Source organism: Ornithorhynchus anatinus, chromosome 3 (genome assembly GCF_004115215.2).
Source record: "Ornithorhynchus anatinus isolate Pmale09 chromosome 3, mOrnAna1.pri.v4, whole genome shotgun sequence".
In the NCBI taxonomy this organism is placed as follows: domain Eukaryota; kingdom Metazoa; phylum Chordata; class Mammalia; order Monotremata; family Ornithorhynchidae; genus Ornithorhynchus; species Ornithorhynchus anatinus.
Window position 1 is genome coordinate 46,648,179 of NC_041730.1, and position 23,614 is coordinate 46,671,792.

A 23,614-nucleotide genomic window follows, 5' to 3' on the forward strand; every position below is an offset into this window, starting at 1 on the left:
GGTCGTCCTGAATAGTTCACCCAGTGAGATGTTGCATTTGTTTGTCAGAGGCTGCTTAACTACCCCTCTCGAGAGTGCCGTTGTAGCAGTATTAGATTTAGTGGAGAGTGTCATTTGGAGAGGGTTTGCCCGTGACACAACCCATTGAGGTGGCATGGAGTGACATGAAGAACTGGGTATTGGCCGCAGTTTCTCTTAGTTCCATGTCTTTGTTGTCCGTTCCCACAGAGTTTTGTTTCTCTTTTCAGACATAGATTGGGAAGAAGGTTGGGAGAACAGCATCCCGGTTGATGTGGGAATCGGAGCAAACTTTGGGAGAGATTAGGGTGAAGCTGCGCTATGTAGCAAGTACCCTACTAAATATTGGGATAAATACAATCCCTGCCCTCATTTGGCTCCTAGTCTTAACCGGAGAGGGAGAATGAACATCTAACCCCCATCTACAGATGAGGAAGCCAAGGGCTAGAAAAGTCAAGCGACTCGCCCATGGTCACACAACAAACTAGTAGTGGAGGCAGGATTAGAACCCAAGCCTCCTGACTCCTAAGGTGGCCCCGTCAGTTTTGACCCTGGTGTAGGGAGGAACAGCATGGGGTAGTGAACTAAGCGTGGGCCTGGGAATCCGGGGACCTGAGTTCTAATTCAGTGGCTCCACCACTTGCCTGCTATGTGACCTTGGACAAGTCACTTCTCTATGCCTCAGTTTCCTCCAAAGCAAAATTTCTCCCCCCTAGACTGGGAACCCCATGTGGAAGAGGGACTAAATCCCGCCTGATTAAGGTATCTGCCCCAGCACTTGAACGGTGCTTGATACATAGTAAGTGCCAAACAAGCACCATTACAAAAAAAAATGGTGCTCCACATTACCAGTGCATATATCTCCCTAGACCTCCTCATTGAAATTATGTCTTGGACGTAAGACTTCTTGGTGAGCAGAAATGTTTTAGTTTGAGTGCCGCTAGCATCTCCAAGCCAGTGAGGAAGAAATAAGATCTCTCCCTTTCCACGGCCCTAATGAATCGTGTCAGCTCCTAAACTGAGGTGACCCCTGAGAAACTGAGGAGTCCTGATCGGGAAGAATAATTCAAGTCTTCCATGCATTCAGCATTTATGCCCCTTGTGATGAGTGGATGCGACCCAATTCCAACCTTTAGAAAAATGAAAGCATTTGGAGAAAAGAGAAATGGTCCCCCTGCCCAGTTTATCTGAAATGCAATGGCAGACAGAGAACCACAGGTTCACAAATGCTTGAGGTGTTTGGAAAAGGAGCAGAGCAGAGAAGGTTTTTTTTTAACAGGAAGATGGGGAGGAAGAGAAGGGCAGGTAGGGGTAGGAAAATGGGTGCAACTGAAGTTTGACAGGGCGACCGAGGAACAAAGTGGGAAAGAAAGAGAATGGAAGGAGCTAAAAAGGAATTGGATTTCATGGGGAGTACATTTTTTTGTCATTAAAAATGAGAATATGAAAGGTAGAAGCATGAAGAGTCATCTCACTCCTGTTTTGGAACGGCTCAGTTGGAATCAGTCAATTTAATGAGTGATTACTAGGTGCAGAGCACCGTACTAAGCGTTTGGGAGAGTGCAACACAAAAGAATTAGACACGTCCCCTGCCCACGAGCTTGCAGTTTAGAATGAGGTATGTTGCTTGGTGTATAAGGGGAACTGCCAAAGACCTGTTCAGCAAAAGAGCTAAGTAGCAAATTCTCCACTGGACATTTTTAGAGAATCAGTTATTTATCCCTATTAACTACCGGCCCATCTCGTCGTAACACTACTCTTGTCCCGTGGAATCTGGAGATCTAGATTCTAGCCCCAGCTCTGCATTTCGGCGACACCCCTGTTGGGGCTGTGCTCTCGGGGTGCCACGAAGTGCATAGGCCCTGTGGGAGGACGGTAGTGGCTACCAAGGGAGCCGTCTCGGTACAGTGCTCTGCGCAGGTAAGCGCTTAATAAATACGATTTACTTGGCCATCTCCAGGGCTATGGCTCCACAGCATGATATCGGCACTATGCCGCCCGCAGTCATGACTGTAACTGGGGCCCGTGTGGGAAAAAACACACGTGCACGCTGCACACCTCCCTCGCCCACCCAGTTGAAAGACGGGTTGGGGCAATCTTTAGCAGTCCACCCCCTGTGCCCCCAACTCTTGTCACCAACCCGTCCCCATAAGCACCCTCTAAAAGGCAAGTAGAACATCTGGGGTTCAGCCCCTGCTGCTTTTGAGCCAGAGTTTTCTTTAAGCCTGCCTTCCCTTTTCCTAAGTAGCCATGTCTCTCCAGCCAGTTTTGAACCCCTTTTCATCTTCCTGACAGACCCACACACTCCTAGGTGAGCAATAACAAACCAGTCTTGAGTGCACGAGTGTAAATCATTTCTCCAGCAAGGCAGCGATTAGAAAAGAAATCGGATACTAAACCACCTTGCCCTCGCAGAGATGGTTAATAAAAGGTTATAACTCATCTCTTCCCTACAAATCTTTCCCACTCTTCTTTCTTCCCACAAAGGAAGGCGTCCTGGAATTAGTCTGACTGGCTCAGCACTTCCTCAAGGAAGTTCCTTAGGGTTGCTCTCTGGTTCTATCCCATTGGATCTCCAGCAAAAATTGAAATTTGCCCTGCCCAAAGCCCAGAGATGCTTTTACCCTCTTGCAGTCTCTTCTTTCCTCCTCCCACCTCCCAGTGCTTGATTTCCTTTCCAACACCTCCCGTCTCTCGGGTTTCCATGATTTTTCTCTGCCCACCCTCCGGTTATGAAGGCAATCTGGGGTGGCCCACCCAGCGAGAACAGGGCTCGCAGAGAGATCCAGTGGTGCGTGGCCAACCATGATCACTGTGATCCGTTGCTCTGAGCCAGGACCGGGATCACTCTGCCGCTCCCGATGGAATTCCGTCGTGAATTTTCCAAGAGAGAAACCCCTATTTTGGTAAAGGATTCTACTCTTCGGGAATGAGTTGCCTTTAGCACACCTTCACTATTTAGTGTTCAGAACCCTGAAGCTTCACTTGGTTTTCCCCTACCCTCGGTGTTCCCCTCCGACTGTTGTCTTCAAATCCAGTGTATCAAGTTTAATGTTGCCGATGTTGGCATGTGGACACTTTTTCCCCAGTTGGGATAGCTCAGATGATCTGAGAGGAGGTAGAACTGTGTTTTGCAAACAGCACTGCTTAAGAAAGACCTTGAGCCTGCTATAAAATGTGACAGACTTTTTAAAATGGTGTTCTCACACTTGTGCTTGGGGGGGATGGGGTTGTGCTTTTTTTGGGATGTGTGTGTGTAGGATGCTAAAATAAAACAAACAGCAGTTGGCCTTCTCCGTCTTCCTCCTTTCCACTCTTTCTCCTACCTTTCCATTTTTCTCCTACCTCAAATCTATCCTTGCAAACATGGTTACGTTCTTCCTCCCACTGACCGTGCTTTTGTATTACAGATCAAATTGTTCTGCATGCATCCGGTGAAACAGCTCATGATGGAGAATAGATTAGAGGTTCATAAGGATAAGACCCTGAAGGAGGCAATAGAAATAGCCTATAAGGTAAGTTGGACCCCCATTCTCGCAGGACTGACGGGTAGTCTTTTCAAAAGTGGCATTTGTGAATTCGCTATTGGTTTTTCCACTCTAGCAGTGCACATCACTGACAGGCCAGTAGCCTTCGATTGGCTTCATAATCCCTTTAAATGGTAAAATGTATATATTCTACTCCTTTCAGATCTTCCTTCATAACTTATTGCCACCCTCACTCTACTCAGAGCCAGTCTCCTGATTACGCCTTCAGATTAATAACTGTGCCTCACCTTTCTGCAGTTGGGATGAACTTTTTCTTTTACCCCTTCCACTTTGCCCTTTATCGGTCGGCACCCAACTACATCCTACATTCTGGCTCAGTTCTTGCTCACAGCAAGACAGCACTCTCGTGGCCCCGCAGGCTTGAATTTGACTCATGTAGGCTGATTCGGTCATAGTCACGTACTAGCTAGCTATTTAATCCTCTAACAGAGCTGGTGCAGAGCAGGTGCTTGTTTTAGGCGTGAATAACTTTTTTCCAAAGCGGGGGAGATTACCTGACCAGTAATTTCCTCCTCAATGGGAGATGGGACTTCGTGGTTTGAATCAGACCGTAAAAGTGATGTTCCTTTTCCTGTAGATTTGGGCTGACCAGTCGCCGAACAGACCCTCTTGTAAAACAGTGGCTCTGTTTCAGTTTCTGTAAAAGGCGACTGGAGTATTTCTGCTGACTTATTCAGCGTTGTCGGCACGAAGCGTATCCAAGTATTTGAACTTAAAAAAGACAAGAGAACTACCAACAAAGGGCAGATGTTCAGAGGCAGAGGGCTTTGTTTCTCCTCTGTAGCCTGCTTTCTGTACCCAGCTTGGTGTAGAACCACCTCGTTGGAGAGTTTAATAGACCACGAATCCCCCCTCCAACATCACTGACTAGAGTGAAGCAGAAGGTTCCTAGTGGCAACTGTTTTTGATTGGATTGAGTTGATAAAAGGAGAGGCATTTTGGAAGTATCGGCATCCTCCTCTCCGTGTGCCGATTCCGTCGAGAACTTTGTGTTGACTTCTGGAGAGAAAATGAAGTCACTTTTGTCTTTTTGGAATCTTTCCAAAAGATCCTGTGATACAGTGGGTCCCAGTTACACCACTTGAAAAATAAGATTGCAGTTAAACGTGTGGACGGCCAATTTGAGGAAATCTGATTTGTTTGATCGTTGGTCCGAGTAGGTAGAATAGACAGACTGGCACAGCCGAGACCGGAACAAGTTTGAAATGGCAGTGGCTTTTTTCATGGAGAGTAGAGGTAGATTTGCTTTATTTTACTGACTATTTTCAACGTAGGTGATGGAATTGGAAGACGTCATTCCTCTGGATTGCTGCCGTCTTGTTAAGTACGATGAGTTTCACGATTATCTTGAGCGGTCCTATGAAGGAGAGGAAGACACCCCGATGGGATTCCTATTAGGCGGAGTTAAGTCAACCTACATGTTTGATCTGCTGCTGGAAACGAGAAGATTTGACCAGGTTTTCCAGTCTTACAAACCTGGGGGTAAGTCAGATCATTCTTTGGGCATTTGCACGTAGTGGGATCACATCCTCTAAAGAACTGATATTGCCGCCGATGGTGATTGCAGCTCTAGTCTTAGGCCCATAGCGCGAGCCGTAGTAGATCTCAAATCCTGTGACACAAACACACCGCACTCCGCGACGCATCCTTCGGCAGACGTAGACGGTTCACTGGGAAGAGGGGATCCGAATGACGTGGCCATCAGCCGCCGAGCAGCCCCCTCCAACCCAGGCAGAAGAAGAAGGTGGAGGGAGGGAGAAATGTGCACATTTAGTTTTCGTTTATTGTCCGATTCTTTATCATATTTGTAATGCGTGAGCAGTTGTTTGGTTTTTTCCTTTTAAGTAGTGAGCAGGAAATTGCAAAGAAAGCCACAGTTGATGGTTAGATAGCTTAATGATTGTTGTTGCTGGGGGAGATCTTGAGGTTAAAGGAACCCCGTCGAAAAATTTGTTACCTTCCTTGGAAAATCGGACAAGTTGATGTGGGGGTAGAAGAGAGTACTTCATATTACCGAAACTCTATATTCCCCGTTTTCCTGACTCAAAGAAAAACCCCATCATTAAGAGCTTCTATTCAAAATCTTTGACTTTATCTTGGGGTATCATTTATTGACTAGCACTTAGGCTTTCTGTTTTCTGCTTTTCAAACTGGAACAGAGGTGATGGTGAAAGTTCACGTGGTCGACTTAAAGGCAGAATCCGTTGCCGCCCCTATCAGTGTGCGAGCTTATTTGAATCAAACGATAATCGAGTTTAAACAGCTTGTCTCAAAGGTAAGGCTTAACAGGGCTTAACTGACAACTTTTGCCAGCTTCACTAGGAGAGAACAGTAATTGAAATGTCTGATGTGAATGTGGATTTCCATGTATTTGGGCAGGAATGTCAACTTCTTGCATGTGCTTGGCAAAACATTACCGTAGTAATGATTTATAATGTAAATAGTATCTTGAGTGATTTTTTTTGTTTGGTCTAATGCTTTGATCAGCTAGCTCACTTTAACCTCACAACTCTGGGGTGGTGGGAAAAGGCATGCCTTGTTTGCCATGGTTTTCAGCTGAGGAAACTGAGGCCCAGAGTTTGTGACTAACCAGGCCAGGAGCAGAGCCAGGACTTGAACCATATAGCATCCGTCTCAAATTAAGAATCATGGTATCTGTTAAGCGCTTACTCTGCGCCAAGCACCGTACTAGGCGCTGGAGTGGTTACGAGCAAATGGGGTTGAACGCAGCCCTGGTCCCACAGTCTTAATCCCCCTTTTATAGATGAGGAGCCTGAGGCCCAGAGAAGTCACACAGCAGATAAGTGGGGTTTAGAACTCAGGTCCTTCTGACTTCCGGTCTCGTGCTCTAACCACGAGGCAGTGCAGCTTCTCTGTTTATCCCCCGGGAAGTGTGTTTGGGCTAGAGGGTGGCATGACCCATCCGCTGCTGTTTTGCTTCTCTTGCAGTGATAGCGAACACTCTCTGCAGTTCTGCTGCTGCCCTTTCAGCTCCTCCCCAGCCTTGTGCCCCTTCCCGGAGGAAGTAGCCATGCCAGCGTGTCCCCTCACCATCCCTTCGTGAGTCCTCGCGGACCAAGCATGGCTGCTGCGGTCTGGGATAAGAGCCCTCTCTGATTTCTATAGAGCACAGGATTTTTTGCCCCGGTGGCATCCGTACTTTAAATGTATTAAACTCAGCGCGTGTCCTGTGAGATTGGTGGAGCTGCCTGGACAATTTTACATAGCACAAGAATTCAGAATTATGGTAGTAATCACACAGGGCCTCCGACGATCAGCGTAAACCTGAGGGAAAGCGAGGGCAGGAATGTCCTCCAGCAGCCAAGGTCCTGTCGTTAGGTCCACAGAAATCTCTGAGATCCTGAACCTAAGACTTGTCCACGGACAAGGGGGTAGAAGGGGCTTAAATGGAAAAGGGCAAATTAGATCACCCTAGTCCCGTTTACTGGGGCTGCTGGCTCGACAGAGAGTAATCCTCCATCCCCCTGGGAAGTCTTATTCCACTCGTAGGGCTCGGGGCAAAGCGGATCTGGCAACCAGCCAACAAGGAGGAGCCGGAAGGGGTAAAAACTGTCTACCTGTAGGTTGTGCTTCCTCACCTTCTCCCACCTCCTGCCCAGAGGTGGGATGGATGGCCCCTGGGATGTGAGGGCATACCCGCCCTTTGGCACTCCGGGTCACATTAGCATTGATCTTGCCTTCCCTGTTGTTCCTTTGCTGGCTTTCTGCCAGGCCTGTTTTGGGTTTTTTGTTTTGGTGGGTTTTTTTTAAAACCGTGCTGCTCTGGCTCTCGCTTAGCCGTCTAACAGAAATGAGCTAACCACAGATGCTACCGAGCATATTTTAGTATTATTCCATTACTGCATGGAAAGCTGGAGTTTCAGTTTGTGGCTTTTCCTGGAAATCTTTGCACCAGACGTATTTCAAGAGTTCCATACGGCACAGACCTCTCACTAACTTTATGTGAAAGCTCTGCGCTGACCTTAAGTTTTCCAAAGACGCTTTAGAGATAGTCACGTAATTTTTCTTACCGTAAGCATTTTTTTTTCCTAAACCTCAGGATTTGCATTACTGACATGCAGAAAAATGTTTTGGATTCTGTGGCCTCTGGTCATTTTTCATTACCATTCTACTGCTTATCAGAGCTTGACTTCTTTTAGGACCCGGTTTTTTGTTGGTTTTTTTTTTTTTTTTTGAGTCTTAGTTCCATAAAGCTATGGAGCGAGCGGGAGTCCGGAGCCCTGGGTTCTAAACCCACCTCTGTCACTGAGTCACCTTGGGAACTCACTTAACCTCTCTGGGCTTCAGGTTCCCCATCTGAAAAATAGGGATAAGGTGGTATTTATTAATCGGTGGTATTTATTGAGCGCTCACTATGTGCAGAGCACTGTACAAGCACTTGGGAGAGTACAGCACAACAGAGTTGGCAGACAGGTTCCCTGCCCACAACGAGCTTACAGTCTAGATGGTGAACAGTGCGTGGGACAGGGACTGTGTCCAATCTATCTTGCACCTGTCCGACGCTTAGCAAAGGGCTAGGCGCATAGTGACCAAAACTGTTATTATTATTTGCCTGTGTGTGTTCCAAAGCGATGAATTTAGAGGATCAATCAATAGAATTTATTGAATTTACTGTGTGCAGAACACTGTAGTAGGAACTTGGGGAAGTACTACATAGTAGAATTGGTAGGCATGATCTCTACCCCCTTCTGGAAACATATCCTACCTCAGCTTCACTGACGCTGCCCTCTCCGGGTTCTCCTCCCCTCTCTCCAGCCGCTCGTTATCGATTGTCTTCTCGGCTCCTCCTCTGCCTCCCCACCCCCTAACTGTGGGTGTCCCTCGGGGGTCAGTTCTGGGTCCCCTTCTTTTCTCATCTACTCCCACTGCCTTGGAGAGCTCATTCGCTCGCATGAGAAGCAGCGTGGCTCAGTGAAAAGAGCCCGGGCTTGGGAGTCAGAGTCATGGGTTTGAATCCCGGCTTTGCCACTTGTCAGCTGTGTGACTGTGGGCAAGTCACTTCACTTCTCTGTGCCTCAGTTACCTCATGTATAAAATGGGGATTAACTGTGAGCCTCACGTGGGACAACCCAATTACCCTGTGTATACCCCAGCGCTTAGAACAGTGCTCTGCACGTAGTAAGTGCTAACAAATACCAACATTATTATTATTATGTCTTCAACTGCCGCCTCTTTGCAGGCGATTCCCAAATCTACGTCTGCAGCCCTGGCCTCCCACCCTCTCCGCAGTCTCGCATCTCCTGCCTTCGAGACATCTCTCCTTGGATATCCTCCCGTCACCTCAAATTTACCGTGTCCGAAACGGGACTCCTTATCTTCCCACTCACACCCTGTCCTACCCTCGAATTCCCCATCACCAGAAACGGCACCACCATCCTTCCCGTCTCCCTGACCCATAACCTTGGCGTTATCCTCGACTCCTTTCTCTCATTCGATGCACATATTCAATCTGTCACTAAATCCTGTTGGTTCAACCTTCACAACATCCTTAAAATCCATCTTCTCTTCTCCATCCAGACCGCTACCAGATTATTCCAAGCGCTTACCCTCTCCTGCCTTGATTCCCATATCTGCCTCCCTGCCTCCTGTCTCTCCCTGCTCCAGTCCAGACTTCACTGTGCTGCCTGGGTCGTTTTCTTACAAGAAATGTTCAGTCCAAGGTTCCCCACACCTCAAGAACCTCCAGTGGTTGCCCATCCACCTCCGCATCAAACAGAAAGTCCTCACCGTCGGCTTTGAAGCCGTCAATCCCCTCGCCCCCTCCTACCTCACCTTTTCTCCAAGAGGCCTTCCCTGACTAAGCCCTCGTTTCCCTGCTGGGAATCACCTGGCAGGGATGACAGCGGGATGATGCCAACCGCTCCCACCATAATATCGGTCGGTGGTACTTACAGAGCGCTTACTGTGTGCAGAGCACTGTATTACGCACTTGGAAAAGCCCGCAAGAAGCGTCATATCCACTCCTCTGCTTGAGTTCTAAGTATCACCCATCTTTTCTGACAGGAGGCTTCACCAGTATTCCTTATATGGGAAAGCATTTTAGAACTGTTCAGTACTGTGTTCCACGGCTTTTATTCTTTAACAGAAAATGTATCCTCTTGGGTTTTCATGCATACTGTATCTTCATTAAGGGTTAAACGAGAGTAGTAAAAGAAACTAGTATTAAAAACAACTCTCCTTTCGGTACAGCTGCGGAAAGGGAAAGTGATTTGTATTTTCTAAGATGACATCTTAACTTCAAGACGTAGTGAATAAAATCTTGAGTGGGAATGTAATCGTGTACTCTTTTTATAGGAAAAAAGCGTTATTATGGCATGACTCCCATTTGTGGTTGAGTTGTTTTTGCTGAATGGAATGACCCTGATCTTTCTTTTCCTATGTGTCTCTTCTCCCTCTCCTTTTTTAGATTGAGTTCCCTGTGGGCAAGGGATATGTCTGAATGTCCTTGTACTTTTTCCCCAGCGCCTAATACACTGTGCCTTATGCATTAGTAAGCACTTCGTAAATAATTCCACTACTGCTTTCTGGTTGTTTCTAGGTTCAGGTAAAAATATTTGACATGATAATAAATGCCCTCTTATTCAATGGCTGTCCCGTTTTAGGCTTTATTACTCCCTACTGAAACAATGCGAATAGTCCTGGAACGCTGCTATAATGACTTGCGTCTTCTCAACGTGCCCAGTAAAACACTGAAGGCCGAAGGGTTTTTTAGAAGCAACAAGGTATGTCTTTTGATTAGGCATTGTCTTGAATGTAAATGACACTTAGTAAAAGCGGAAGGGAAAGCAGTGTGTGGCTGCAGTGATTTTCCCATCTATTCGGTCGAGTATCTTATATTGGAGGAATTTCCCTATAATACGGGAGTCGCATTCTTAAAGTGTCCTGTGTGAGAGCGAACTTGCATTATTGCACTGGGAGATGTTGGCGAGGGGGTAGATGGTTGGAAGGATGCTGCTGGGGCTGGTTTTTTTTTCAGTGCAAACTCCGATCTTAGGTCCACCGCCAGCAGAATGCTTTCCACCCTTACCGTTCACTGCTGTTTTCCAGAGTGAATGGTGTTAGGTTGCAAAAGACCCCAAGAAATCCTAGGGATGGAACAGGGCAGCGAGGCAGAGGCTGGGAGGCTTGGCGGTACCACGTTCCGCCCCGATGTCACGTGCTTGAGCACAACTCTTCCTTGGCCCGCCTAACCTTTCCTTCCAACAAAACGTGGGTCATGGCCTGTCAGGACAGGCTCCCGTCTTGGAAAGAACGTTCCCTACCTGTTCCCCGGGTTCTTTCCAAAACGTGCAGTGAACCCCCAGTCGGGCACCAGCCTATTGGAACATCGCTAATGGAACAGACCCCGTAGCGCGTAGTATTTAAGCGAGAGCCTAGATCGGCTCGCAAGGATGGGTGGAAGAAAGGGACAGTCTCCCCTAAGTTCGTCTCTTGAACTCCGTTTCTTAACCGACGTGCAGAGTACAGTCTCCCAGCTCCACAAACCTGTACCTTTTCCCGGTGAGCCCTTGCCTGTTCTATTTAAAAAGATCAGGATTTCCGCGGAGGTTCCAGGTTGGCTTTTCCACACGTTCTCTCCCACCTTCGCGGCAGCCTCCCACGTCCGAACCCCGCAGGGCTTTTGGGGCTGGCTGGCTGGCTGCAGCCGTTGCAAAGAGAGGCTCTTGGGACCGGGGCACCTGGGGTGCTGCCCAGTCAGTCGGCGGTACTTGTTGAGCGCTCACTCTACACAGAGCGCTGTACAACAACAGAATTAGCCGACACATACCCTTCCCACAAGCTGAGATGGTCTAGAGTAGTTCCGCCCCCGAGTACGGGGTTAGCATCAACAGGCTCCAGGTGGACTTGGAATACCATCCTCTCGGGAAGTTAGGGGAGTGGTTCGAGCAAACATTAAATCTGAATTTACCGGGTGGCCAAGTTTAAGCAGTAGGAATTGCATTTGTCAGGCTTCGGCTTTTCGGGTGTATAATATGTGGAGACTCTGACTCACGAGGGGTCTGTGGGATCTTTGAGGAGACTGCTGAATAGGAGTCCCGCCGGCGTGACCGGCCCAGTAACAAGAGGGTCGGAGACGGGGGGCACGGCCTTTTAGCGTAATGCGAACGTTTGAAGGTTCCGATGCCCACTGGGGTCATCTTCCGAAAGCACTCGGGGAGCCGCTCGTTCTCCCAGATCCCGGGGAACGGCTCACAGAGCTTACCGTGCGGGGACGAGCTGCTCCTTTAGGTGACGGCATAACTCTCTCGGCTCAATGTCTAGGTGTTTGTCGAGAGTTCCGAGTCTTCGGATCGTCAGCTGGCCTTCGCCGACTCCCACTTGTGGAAGCTCTTGGATCGGCACGCAAATACAATCAGACTCTATGTTTTGTTGCCAGAGCAGTCCCCGGGGTCTCATTCTAAAAGGACAGCTTGTCACAAAGCCAGCGGAGATTCTGGCCAGACAAACGACGCTTGCGAAAGAGCGAAAGGACCCATAGGGAGCCAAAAGTCTGTCGAGGCGATCCTCGAAGAAAGCACCGAGAAGCTCAAGAACCTGTCGCTGCGACAGCGGCGGGAGGGAGGGGACGGGGCGAGCCGCAAGGACCCCGAGACCGCCGACCTGGAAACCGGCGAGTCGTCTCTGACCGAGAGGGCCTCGGCAGCGGCGGGGCATCGAGACCTCGAGCCCCCGGTTCAGACCTCGGACCCGGAGAACTTCCCGTCGGAGGAGCGCTCGGACTCTGACGTGAATACGGACAGGAGCACCAGCTCCGTGGACAGCGACATCCTCAGCTCCAGTCACAGCAGCGACACCCTGTGCAACGCGGACAGCACCCCGGGCCCCCTGGCCAACGGACTCGACTCTCACAGCATCACGAGTAGCAGGAGGTCGAAAGCCAACGAGGGGAAAAAAGAGACCTGGGACACGGCGGAAGAAGACTCGGGGACGGACAGCGAATACGACGAGAGCGGCAAGAGCGGCGGGGCGGTACAGTACATGTACTTCAAAGCAGAATCCTTGGCCGCCGATGACGGTGCGGGGGAAGGGCACAGATGTAGGTGTTCTCCTTACCTAGCACCCACGAGATCGTTGCCGAGACAACGCCCTAACACCTTCCAACCTCCCCCAACCCTGTGCTTCCCCCCCTTCCCCCTTTTTCCCCCTCAAAGTCCCTTTGCAGTGGTGTTCCGGGCATAAAACTTGACCCGTGCCCTCACCTTTGCTGTCGTTTTGCAATGTCACCGACTGTCCTTGGGTTTCCAGAGTATTCTCCTGAAAGTAGAGAGCGCCTCCAGGGTATCTGGAAGAACAGAGCTCAGTACTAGTGGCTTACTCCAAGATGAAGTTCTGTAGGTCCTCTAAACGTTCCTGCTCTTCACCAGGATAGTAGAATTGGTAGAAAACTACCTTCTGAATTCCACCCCTTTTATCCCCCATGCAGAATATTAATCTCCGAGTGCCTTAACTCTTGATTTTTTTTTTTAATATGAGCTGGTTTTGGTACGTTGTCCAAGAGACCACGCCTACAAAAGCCAGTGACTACCTTTTTTTAAATATTTGAGTTGGCTGGGATGGGTTTATTCAGTAATGTAGTTTTTAAATTTTCCATTGGAAGGGGAAATGCCAGGGCCTTTAATGACAGAGCAGTTAAACTTAATGTGATGGTATTATAGAATGAATGTAACTTTTTTCCTGTAAATTTAGCAGAAAAGAATTTTTGATTGTCCCCAATTTGCTTTTTTTTTTTTTTTTTAAGGTATTTAAGCACCTATCCTGTGCCAGGCACTGTACTGGGTGCTGGGGTAAAAGCACACTAAGGTTGGACACGTGGGGCTCCCAGCATTAATCCCCGTTTTACAGACGAGGTGACTGAGGCACAGAGAAGTGACTTGCCCGAGGTCACACCGCAGACGAGTGGCGGAGACGGGATTAGAACCCAGGTCTTTCTGACTCTTGGGCCCGTTTTCTATCCATTGGATCATATTGCCTCATTGCTTATCGGTTACCTATTTCCTATTGTAGGTGTTCATTGATGTATGAGCACGTGGGATAAAAATTAAATGTCTCCTAGGCAAAGGAGGGCATATAAAATCTAAAGGAGAATGGGAGAGTTGTCTGAGTGATGACTAAGTGGACTGTATTAAATCAGGGAATTTGAAACCATCTTGTTTTGGATATAATAATAGTGATGAGATTTGTTAAGCGCTTACGACGTGCCAGGCACTGTTCTAAGCGCCGTGAGAGATACGAGGTAAATAGGTGGCCCCACGAGGGGCTCATAGTCTTAATCCCCATTTTACAGATGAGGTCACTGAAGCACAGAGAAGTGAAGTGACCTGCCTAGTGGTCACACCACTGACAAGTGACGGAGGTGGAATTAGAACCCAGCTCCTTCTGACTCTGAGGCCCATGCCCTTTCCACTAGGCCACGCTGTTTCTCAGCGTATGGAGATTGACTTCTGACCAAAGTAGAGGCAGCTTTTTAGGGCAGGGAGGACAAGAATTGATTTCACGGGAAATCAGACAAGGATTCTTTTTGTCTAAAGTGCTTGTCACTTGAGATTTGCGGGATGTATTTTCAAGAAGTGAAGTTCAATGGTGTTTTCAGTTTTGTAGAGTTGGAGTAATTTAATCAGATTGTCTCAAACGCATTTTGCAGGAACTTTAAAATAACCCAGCCACAGTATGTGTGTTATCAGCACTGAGGCAGCATTGCAGGGTAGCAGATTTGAGTGAAGGGAAGTTTTAGTTGGATTTTCTGTGGTTAAAGGCGGTGGTTTAAATAATTGGGGACTAAGACCCCTAATTACTTGTGAGCTCGGGACATCCCATGTGAATTTTCCACCTTGTGTGAGAATTACTAGAGGAATTTCCAAAAAGCGTAGTTTTGAGTTTGCCATAGATATGGTACTTGTCTTTTGTAATTTTATTAGTTTTCAGCTCAATCACCTTTGAAGTTTGGGGTAGTTTAAAGCAGCTTTGCTTAGATTTTTTTCCTCTAACCTTTTTTTTAAAAGTTGAAATCGGACATAGAATTAAATATTACCATGCTCAGTGTAAATGCAATGTATTTTTTTTTCACTTAGACTCTTAATGAGGTGTGTCATTGATGTGTTTCATATGCATTTCGAGAAGGTTTTTTTCAGAATCTGTTTTGTGCTTAGGGCTGTTGGTGCATGTTGATAAACGAATCACTCTGGCGGCCTTCAAACAACATTTGGAACCTTTTGTTGGAGTTTTGTCCTCCCAGTTCAAGGTTTTCCGAGTTTATGCCAGCAATCAAGAGTTTGAGAGCGTGCGACTGAATGAGACCCTTTCATCATTTTCAGATGACAACAAGGTTAACTAAAACTGTCTTTGAATGGTTTCCCTACTAGAGCCAGAATAAGGAACTGATTTTTGTAACTCCTTTCATTATTTCCCCTTGAAGTAAAACTCAGTAGCCTACGTTGCAACTCTCTTTCGTGGACACTGTTGTCTCTGTGGATGATGATGATGATGGCAGGAAGCCCAGGTAACTTTATTTTGTACTTGTAACTCTCCGATTTTGTTCGAAATTTGTAGATCACTATTCGACTGGGCAGAGCGCTTAAGAAGGGCGAATACAGAGTGAAGGTATACCAGCTTTTAGTGAATGAGCAAGAGGTAAGCTTCAGACTTTGACTCGCGAGATACAGTTTTGTTTCCCACCCCCCAGAAGGCTCACACTACTAAGCTCCACACATTGTATTTTGGGTGTGTGTCTGTGATTCCTAGAAGATGATCTCCCTATCAGTGAATGGTCTGGGCCAAATCAAAGTGAGGTTTCATATTTTCCAATTGTCCCCATTTTAGGGAGCCTCTAAGAAACTTCTTAGAAGAAACTTTCTTCTTCTAGCCTAATGTTAAGATGGGAAAGGGAATATAGCTTTAGCCATTGGCAATTTTAAATCTTATGTTTGTCCTATACTTCCAAGAAACTGTGTTAAAGATTCCTCTAAGAATGGTGGTATTTGTTAACAGCTTACTCTGTGCCACGCACTGGGGTGGGAACAGACTAATCGGGTCGAATGCAGTCCCCGTCTCACGAGGGAGAAGAAGTGTTTTATCCCCATTTGACAGATGAGAAAGCTGAGGCACAGAGACGTTGTAACTTACCCGAGGCCCCACAGCAGTTGAGTGGTGGTTCCAGAACTAGAAACCCGGTCCTCAGATTCCCAGGCCCGGCTCTTTACGCTGGACCACACTGCCCCCTTCCCAGGCTCCCCAAATTTGTGCAGCCCGTCGAGAAGCAAAACATGGGGTTCGTGCTCAATACTGGGTTGCACCTTTCCGTATCGCTTAGGTCCCCATACCGTAGTCGAGAAGAGCACCACCGCCCAGGCTGTAAAACAAAATCACAACTTTGCCACCGGGTTTGTGAGACTTCACTCTGAGTCACGGCTGGATTTGTTGCAAGACTTGCGTGATCTGCAGTCACAAACATTGTGCCAGAGCGAGTTTTGTTTGTAAATACACAAGAATTCCGTTTGGCCCATCATTAATTCCAGAAGGGGAGATCACATCTCTCGCTGGTTAAGATTTTTTACGTTCCAAAACAAGTCCGCTACACCGGGGATTCGGGCCCCATAAACGCACGGTTGAAATTCCTCTCTGACGGTGGAATTTTATGAAGCCCTTATGTGAGTGGCCACGGGATTGTTTCGTGGGATTTTGTATAATCTCCCGATCATTCCTCCTAGGTCATAGAGGACCGGCACGATCCAGTGTCGGCTCTCTGGGCCGGCAGCCCACCATTAGTGAGATCCTTGCCTCCCCATTCCTCTTTCTTTTTTTCTTTTAAGAGTCCACCCTCTTTTATTCGTAACCGAAGAACCCTTGAGATTGCCCATTCAAGATGTAAGTGTCCCATTCCTTAATTTTGGCACTGAGTTCTCTGTTTTGTTTTCCTAGCCATGCAAGTTTCTGCTCGATGCTGTGTTTGCTAAAGGAATGACGGTCAGACAGTCCAAAGAGGAGCTGCTCCCTCAACTCAGAGAGCAGTGCGGGATGGATATCAACATCGACAGGTAGTGTAAATAGACTTCTTTTTTTGCCCAGTGCAGTGCACAGCTGCGGCTCTGCTGGTCAGGCCACGATTGTCGACAAGAAGATATTTCCAAGCCTGCACCGCTCCGGTGTTTTCATACAAAAATTTGTTGAGAAATGTGCCCTTGGGAATTTCATGCTTCGGAGGTACTAAAACGCAAACGTTGAGAGCATCGTTGCCCGAGAACAAAAAAACTTTGCTTTCCCACAGCACTATTCTCTGGCATTATAGTTTCGCTATTAAGTAAACAATTTCAAAAGATTAACAGATCTCAATCGGTTTCTAGGTTTCGTCTAAGGAAGAAAACGTGGAAGAATCCCGGCACGGTATTTCTGGATTATCACGTCTACGAAGAGGATATTAACATCTCCAGCAACTGGGAGGTGTTCCTTGAAGTTCTCGATGGTAATGTCACGGAGCTACAGGGAAACAGCAGCTATACTTAAAATATTTTAGGCACTGGTCTAAATACAGAAAAGTCGCACTGTTCTGCTGGATTCCTCAGTTTAGCAGTCTGTCGAGCCAGCGGGGTTTGGTGGGATGGGTTCAGGAACCGATTACTTCTCCTCTCTACATCACCAACATTATTATTAGTACGATTATTATTACTATAGAGTGCGTCCAAGCATATTGTGTGCGTGTGGGGTGTTCCCCGGGCCCCCAGACCCAGATGACTGACGCTCTTAGTCTCAGTGTTCATTAACTCGGGGAACAACCGAAGTCCGCTACTGTCGTCCACGTCTCCTCTCTGCCCCTCCTCTAATTCTAGAAAATGGTTCTGCTCTAGAGGACTTCTTCTGGTGTTCCCATCCAGAAGCCTCTAAAAAAGAGGGTGACTCTCTCCGCCTCCTCCTGCAGGGGTGGAGAAGATGAAATCTATGTCCCAGCTTGCCGTTCTGTCGAGACGATGGAAGCCCTCGGAGATGCAGCTGGAACCCTTCCAGGAAGTCGTGCTGGAGAGCAGCAGTGTCGATGAGTTGAAAGAGAAGGTAACCCAGCGTTAGACTGAAGGCTTTGGAGCACGCCCTTCTTGGGACCTTAGGACGTAGACCCGCCTTCTGCCCCAGTTTGGGTTGTAATTTCTGGTGGCAGCCCTCCCCCGTCCCTCGGTTTATGGTTTTCCATGCTTACTATGGATCGAGCACTGTTCTGAGTGCTGGGGCCAGGATGGACCCAGCCCCTGTTCATTCATTCATTCAATAGTATTTATTGAGCGCTTACTATGTGCAGAGCACTGTACTAAGCGCTTGGGATGAACAAGTCGGCAACAGATAGAGACAGTCCCTGCCGTTTGACGGGCTTACAGTCTAATCGGGGGAGACGGACAGACAAGAACAATGGCAATAGAGTCAAGGGGAAGAACATCTCATAAAAACAATGGCAACTAAATAGAATCAAGGCAGTCGTGGGTCTCCCAGTCTTCATCCCCATTTTAGAGATGAGGGAACCGAGGCCACGCAGCGGTCGTGGCGGAGCCGGGATCAGAACCCGTGACCTTGTGACCCCCCGCAGGCCTGTGCTCGATCCACCGCACCCATGCTCGGAGTCAGTTGGGAGAGCCAGTCGGCGAAGGGGTCGGCTGTCCTTGAGCGGACCTAAACCAGAGAGCGATCCCGCTTAAGAGCCCCAGGCAATTAGTCTTCAGGGGATTTTGCTTACTGTTGTTGCTCTGGGCCATTCCTCCTTAAGATCCACTTTTATTATTATTATTGTTATTTTTAATGGCACTTGTTAACGGTTAACTCTGTGCCAGGCGCTGTACTGAGCGCCGAAGATACAAGCTCATCAGGTTGAACACAGTCCCTTCCCGTGTGAGGCTCACGGTCTTAATCCCCATTTTACAGTTGAGGTAACTGAGGCACAGAGAAGCGAAGTGGCTTGCCCGAGGTGTCCCAGCAGACAAGAACGGGGATCAGAACCCAGGTCCTTCTCCCGGGCCCGTGCTCTATCCACTGCACCCCCGCTGCTTCCCTCTTCCACCGTTGGCTCAAACTTGACTCGCAAGCTGAGAAGGGAGGACAGACCAAAGGAAACAATGAAACCTCTGTGTCTTGGAATATTTCCATTCCACGTGGTCAGAAAGTGACGCACACACAATCTCTTTTGCAGCTCTGTGAGATCAGCGGAATTCCTTTGGAAGACATCGAATTTGCAAAGGTAAGGAATGGGGCCGTGTCGGAGCGGGGGAGGTGGAAGTGGCTGGAAACACGAGGTGACTGCTGGCATGGTTCGTTCCCCCAATATTTTCCCTTTCAGGGCAGAGGAACGTTCCCCTGCGACATTTCGGTCTTGGAGATTCATCAGGACTTGGATTGGAATCCTAAAGTGTCGACTTTGAATGTTTGGCCCCTCTACATCTGTGATGATGGAGCAGTGATATTTTATAGGTAAGGAGCTCGCCGAGTGGGAGTCCATTCGATCGGTGACATTCACCGCAGGCCGAGCGCCGTACCGAGCGTACGGCACAGCAGGGTCGGTAGACACGTCCCTGCCCGCCGTGAGTGTGCAGTCTAGAGGATAAAACTTTTGGGCAATAACAATTTTTCCAAGCCTGCTTCAAAGTGAATGGGGAGATTTTTGTTTTGGAAAAGAGTCTGTTTCCCCTTGGTGTCCCCGGTTCCGAAGTGACGACCGTGGAGGTTCTCCATGGCAACCTTTTTTCAAATGGTCTATCTGCACATCTGCTTTCGTTCCCCACCCCCTGGCCCGGGTCTCGCCCTCTTGGTTTTGGATGAGCTAAACCGTGTCTCCCCCTTGCATTTGTGCTGGGCACACAGTCAGCGCTCAGTAACCACGAGTGAATGAATGAATCCGTGCAGGCGGTCGAGGGCGGGCATTTTAGACTTGCTTCCGCTTTTATCTGTCCCGGGGCTGGAGCAGCGACGGGTTGACCGGCACTCGACGAATTTCTCGGGTCACCTAGGAAACGGGGCATGGCAACAGGGGTCCCGGGGAAGGGGCGGGGTGCCAAGCCCAGCCCACGTTGCCTCTGCTCATTTTGGCCTATCCGGGCCCTCCCCCTTGGGCTTGGGCACCGCCGGCGTCGCCCCGACGCCCTCGGAGCCCCGAGTCTTGAACCCGTTGCATCTTTCAGGGATAAGACGGAAGAACCGATGGAACTGTCGGACGAGCAGAGAAACGAACTGATGAAAAGGGAAAGCAGCCGGCTCCAGAAAACCGGGCATCACGTCACCTACTCCCCTCGGAAAGAAAAGGCACTAAAAATCTATCTGGATGGGGCACCCAGTAAGGAGTCGACTCAAGACTGAGCCTTCCGGGGGGCGAGGGTTGGGGGTGGGTGGGCGGTTCGTGGGAATTGGCGGGTTCACTACTAGGGTGGTGTGCCATCCAAGGCGGGACGCTCGTTAGGGGTAAGCAATGACACCAGCACTGATCAGATCGCCGCTTGCCAATCAGCAGCCCAGAGCCCAGCGGGGTTCACTGTTCGGACTTGGGACTCGCGTCGTGCACTAGAGTCAGACGTACTGTAGAGCTGAAAGGGTCAGTGCGAAAGTTAAAAACCCTAAAGCTCCGAAAGCGGGGAGGACGTGAGGGAGCATTAAACGAGGACAGACGTGCACACGGTAGCTAGTCGGACTAGCCTCCATCAGGATACTCGTGGCTTAATAATAGAAGCTGGGCAAGGCCGTGGCGGAGTGATATGTTTTTTTGGGGTTTTTTTTCCAGTTTGTTTCACTGATATACACACATTACCTCATTGAAAATTCAGAAGGACCTGCAGAAGCATGGGGCTTTGGGATGCGGCAGAGAGAGAGAGAAAGGGGGGCCCAAGGCCAGGTGGGGAGCGAGCCAAGCCCAGCTCTAACCCGAGGGGGTTTTTTCAGACCTCTTTAGAGGTCGTTCTTAAACACCCCACCCGCACCGCGGCAGAGGGGTGGCCAGCTGGGGAGAGAGGGGCTGACCCCGGCAAGGGCTCGGCCGTTTTCCGCAGGGCTGGAGAGACGACTGACTGGTTTTTTGGGAGTCCTCGCAGGTCGTTCTTAAAACACCGTCCGGCGGGGGATGCCCAGCGGGGGGTCAGTTTGCTGCGGGCGTTGGAAAGATGACTGATTTTAGGGAGGAGGTGGGCTGAAAGGCAGCAGCTTCACCCTTTCCTTCAGCGTGTAAATAAAACTTTTCCCTAGACCGTTTTGAGAGTTACAGTTCAAGTCTCTTGCCTGCGGTGGTCCTTTTCACACGTCACCCTCCAGGGCGTCGCAGGTGTCCGTCGATTCCTCAGTTGAGGTTTTAGCAAAGCTGGGTCCGGCGAACGAGGTTTTGCCCATTCGGCCGCTTCTCCGGGGGGACGTTTTGTTTCTCGAAGACTTCCCCTGCGAGTTTGGAGCTCCTCCTCGACCCCCTCGCCCGTCACGCTTTTATTTGGAGGACTGATTCGTAGCTAGCTGTAGTTTTTAACCTCTGGGAAACCATCTTAACATTTTTGAGAATAACCGGCTAGCGAGATGGGGGTCATCGGTACAGGCCGAAGGAACGGATAGGCTTCGGTCGCAGAGACGTAGAATCGACAAGTTTTCGCTTTGCCACATAAAGACAGTACTCGCCGAAAACAATTCCGCATCTTTTTTTTGGAAATGCCGTCTAATTTATAACAATCAGTAAGAGGTTTTGGTAAACTTTTTCATGCCAGATGCCGTTTACAACGATGAACATGCCAATAAAACATTTGTTCATTCTGTTGTGTTCTTTTAAATCATTAAACTTTTGTGGACTTGGAATCCGAACAGCGCTCAGAGATTAATTTTCCGTCAAGGCGCGCGGGCGGGAGTGTCCGCTGAAACGGAGGGGCCCCCGGGGCGGGGTTCGTCGGTCGAGAAGCGCGGGGCCCTCAGGAGGGGGCCGGCTGAGAGGGCCGCGACGTGACCATCTCCCGCCGGCCGGAGGGACGTTTCCACTTGTTCCCTGCGCTAAGACGTCTCTCTCCCTTCCAGTTTCCTAACCGGCCTGACGAGAAAACAATCCGCCCCCGTCCGTATATCCAGCTTCGGCTCTAGAGCCGACGGACTCGAAGGCAGAAGTGAACATCTCACTGCTGACCCCGTTCCCGGAGGGATCCAAAGTCTGGCTGTCTGGGACACTGGCTGACTCACCCTTCTGAGAATGTGGAGGAAATACAGTCAAATGCGAGTATTTCAATCTCATCTGGCCTTTCCCCCCACCGGGGTATCTTACCGGGACGGAGGGGGACGCGGTAACGGAGACCTAAGAAATCTAAGAGGGCGAGGAGCTTGCTCTCGGTAGGTCTCCGCTCCCCGGGGAGCCGTTTTGATTCTTGAGGCTTCGGGGAGGGGGCGTGATGTCTCTCGGGACCTTCGGGGCCCCGGGGGAAAATGCCAAGCTGAGCCGGAAAATCCCGCCGGGGGTGGGGGGGGGCCGGAGCGCGGTAGGCTGTGCTTTTAAAGGAGTTGGAAAATGGCTGGAACTGAGGGCGGGGGAGAATTAAAAACGCTCGCACCCGATCCTCGGCCCAGATGAGAGATTTTTTTTTTCCATAGTCTCCGCCTCACGGGTCCCAGTTATCACTGAAGATGGCGAGGCGGGTTCATCTCTGATTCAGAGGTCACGGGGTGGGGACAGCGGCTTGAATGGAGTCCTGTTTTCTCCTCCCCCCCTCCCCCCCCCAACGGCGCTCATTAAATAGGCCCCGCGGCGTCCCGTCCAAATCCCCTGGGAATCGGGACAACGAAAGCTTTTGTTCTGCCATCTGAACTAACTCCTGTGTGAACCTCCCAGGTCTCTTCCTCCTTCCGCTCGTCAGCAGGACTCCACCGCCCTCCTAACGTCCCCAACAGCTGCTGGCGGCTTGGCATTTCCCAGTGAAGAGCGATCTATCTGGGGCCTCTGCCACGTGCCCTCACGGCCCTTTTTAAGTGGGGGAATGTTCCAACGCCGCAGCCCGGTGGACGGAAGCTGGGGGCACGGGGCTGGGGACGGCCGTCTGCGTTGTCTTAAACGTGGGATCCGGCTACAGCGTGCTACTCGAAGTAGACGGGGTGGTAGTGGGAAGGGACCCGGGTTCTAATCCCGCCTGTCTGCCGGGTGAACTCGCGTAAGTCGCCGCCCTTCTCTGGGCCTCGGTTACCTCATCTGGAAAACGGGGAGGGGGACTGCGTCCCACCTACTTGAATCTACTCCAGTGCTTAGAACGGTGCTCGGCACAAGGCAGGCACTTGAGCACCATTAAAAAAGAAAAAAAGCTTGGTTGTTTAAAACTGGGTTTTTAGGAACCCAAGCGTGTTTTTTAAAAATTCCTTTCTGAGAACGCTCCCCACCCTTCCAATTCCGACCCTTGGCAGCTCCTGATTTGACCCCGGACTTTCCGGAACGGGAGAAGTGGAGCTCTGCCAGGCAAGGTGGTCCCACATACTGAGTTCCTTGATAGCGGTATCTGTGGTATTTTAAGCGCTTACTACGGGCCGGGCACTGTTCTCAGCACTGGGGTAGATAGAGGCTAATTGGGTTGAACAGCACAGTCCCCGGCCCACACGGGGCCGACGGTCTTAATCCCGTTTGACAGACGAGGGAACTGAGGCTCAGAGGACCCAGTGGAGAGACCCCAGGCCTGGGAGACGGAAAGACCTGGGTTCTGATCCGGGCTCCGCCCTCCGCCCCGTGACCTTGGGTAAGTCACTTCATTTCTCTGGGCCTCAATTACCTTATCTGTAAAAGGGGGATGAGGACTGTGAGCCCCCGGTGGGACACGGACCGCGTCCACCCCAGCGCTTAGAAGAGTGCCTGATGCATAAAGAGCGCTTAAATACCATTAAAAAAGAAAAAGTGACTTGCCTGAGGTCACACGGCAGCCAAGTGGCGGGGTGGGGATTAGAACCCAGGTCCTTCTGACTCCCGGGCCCGCGTTCTAGCCACCAGACCACGCTTCCCCGTCTGCCAATTCTGTTCTATTGAACTCTCCCAAGCGCTTCATACCGGGTAAAGAGTAAGCAGACAATACCATGCA

At 49.6% G+C, this 23,614-nt stretch overlaps 1 protein-coding gene across 3 annotated transcripts in view; it reads left to right on the forward strand.

Annotated features, from left to right (window-relative positions):
• The window catches only part of USP47 (ubiquitin specific peptidase 47), an 80,236-nt gene extending 58,121 nt beyond the window's left edge, over positions 1-22,115 (forward strand). For 2 of the 3 annotated variants that reach the window (XM_029059159.2, XM_039911474.1), the window contains exons 16-28: positions 3,429-3,533; positions 4,841-5,048; positions 5,726-5,841; positions 10,190-10,309; positions 11,850-12,624; positions 14,735-14,910; positions 15,135-15,215; positions 16,503-16,618; positions 16,925-17,043; positions 17,497-17,627; positions 18,748-18,795; positions 18,895-19,025; positions 19,733-21,380. In XM_029059159.2, the coding sequence (XP_028914992.1) occupies positions 3,429-3,533; positions 4,841-5,048; positions 5,726-5,841; positions 10,190-10,309; positions 11,850-12,624; positions 14,735-14,910; positions 15,135-15,215; positions 16,503-16,618; positions 16,925-17,043; positions 17,497-17,627; positions 18,748-18,795; positions 18,895-19,025; positions 19,733-19,907 (2,301 nt within the window). In that variant the 3' untranslated portion in view covers positions 19,908-21,380. Of the gene's footprint in view, positions 1-3,428; positions 3,534-4,840; positions 5,049-5,725; positions 5,842-10,189; positions 10,310-11,849; positions 12,625-14,734; positions 14,911-15,134; positions 15,216-16,502; positions 16,619-16,924; positions 17,044-17,496; positions 17,628-18,747; positions 18,796-18,894; positions 19,026-19,732; positions 21,381-21,587 lie in introns of those variants that run through there. The other variant, XM_029059158.2, reaches the window with a different exon arrangement.
• The last annotated feature ends 1,499 nt before the right edge of the window (positions 22,116-23,614 follow it).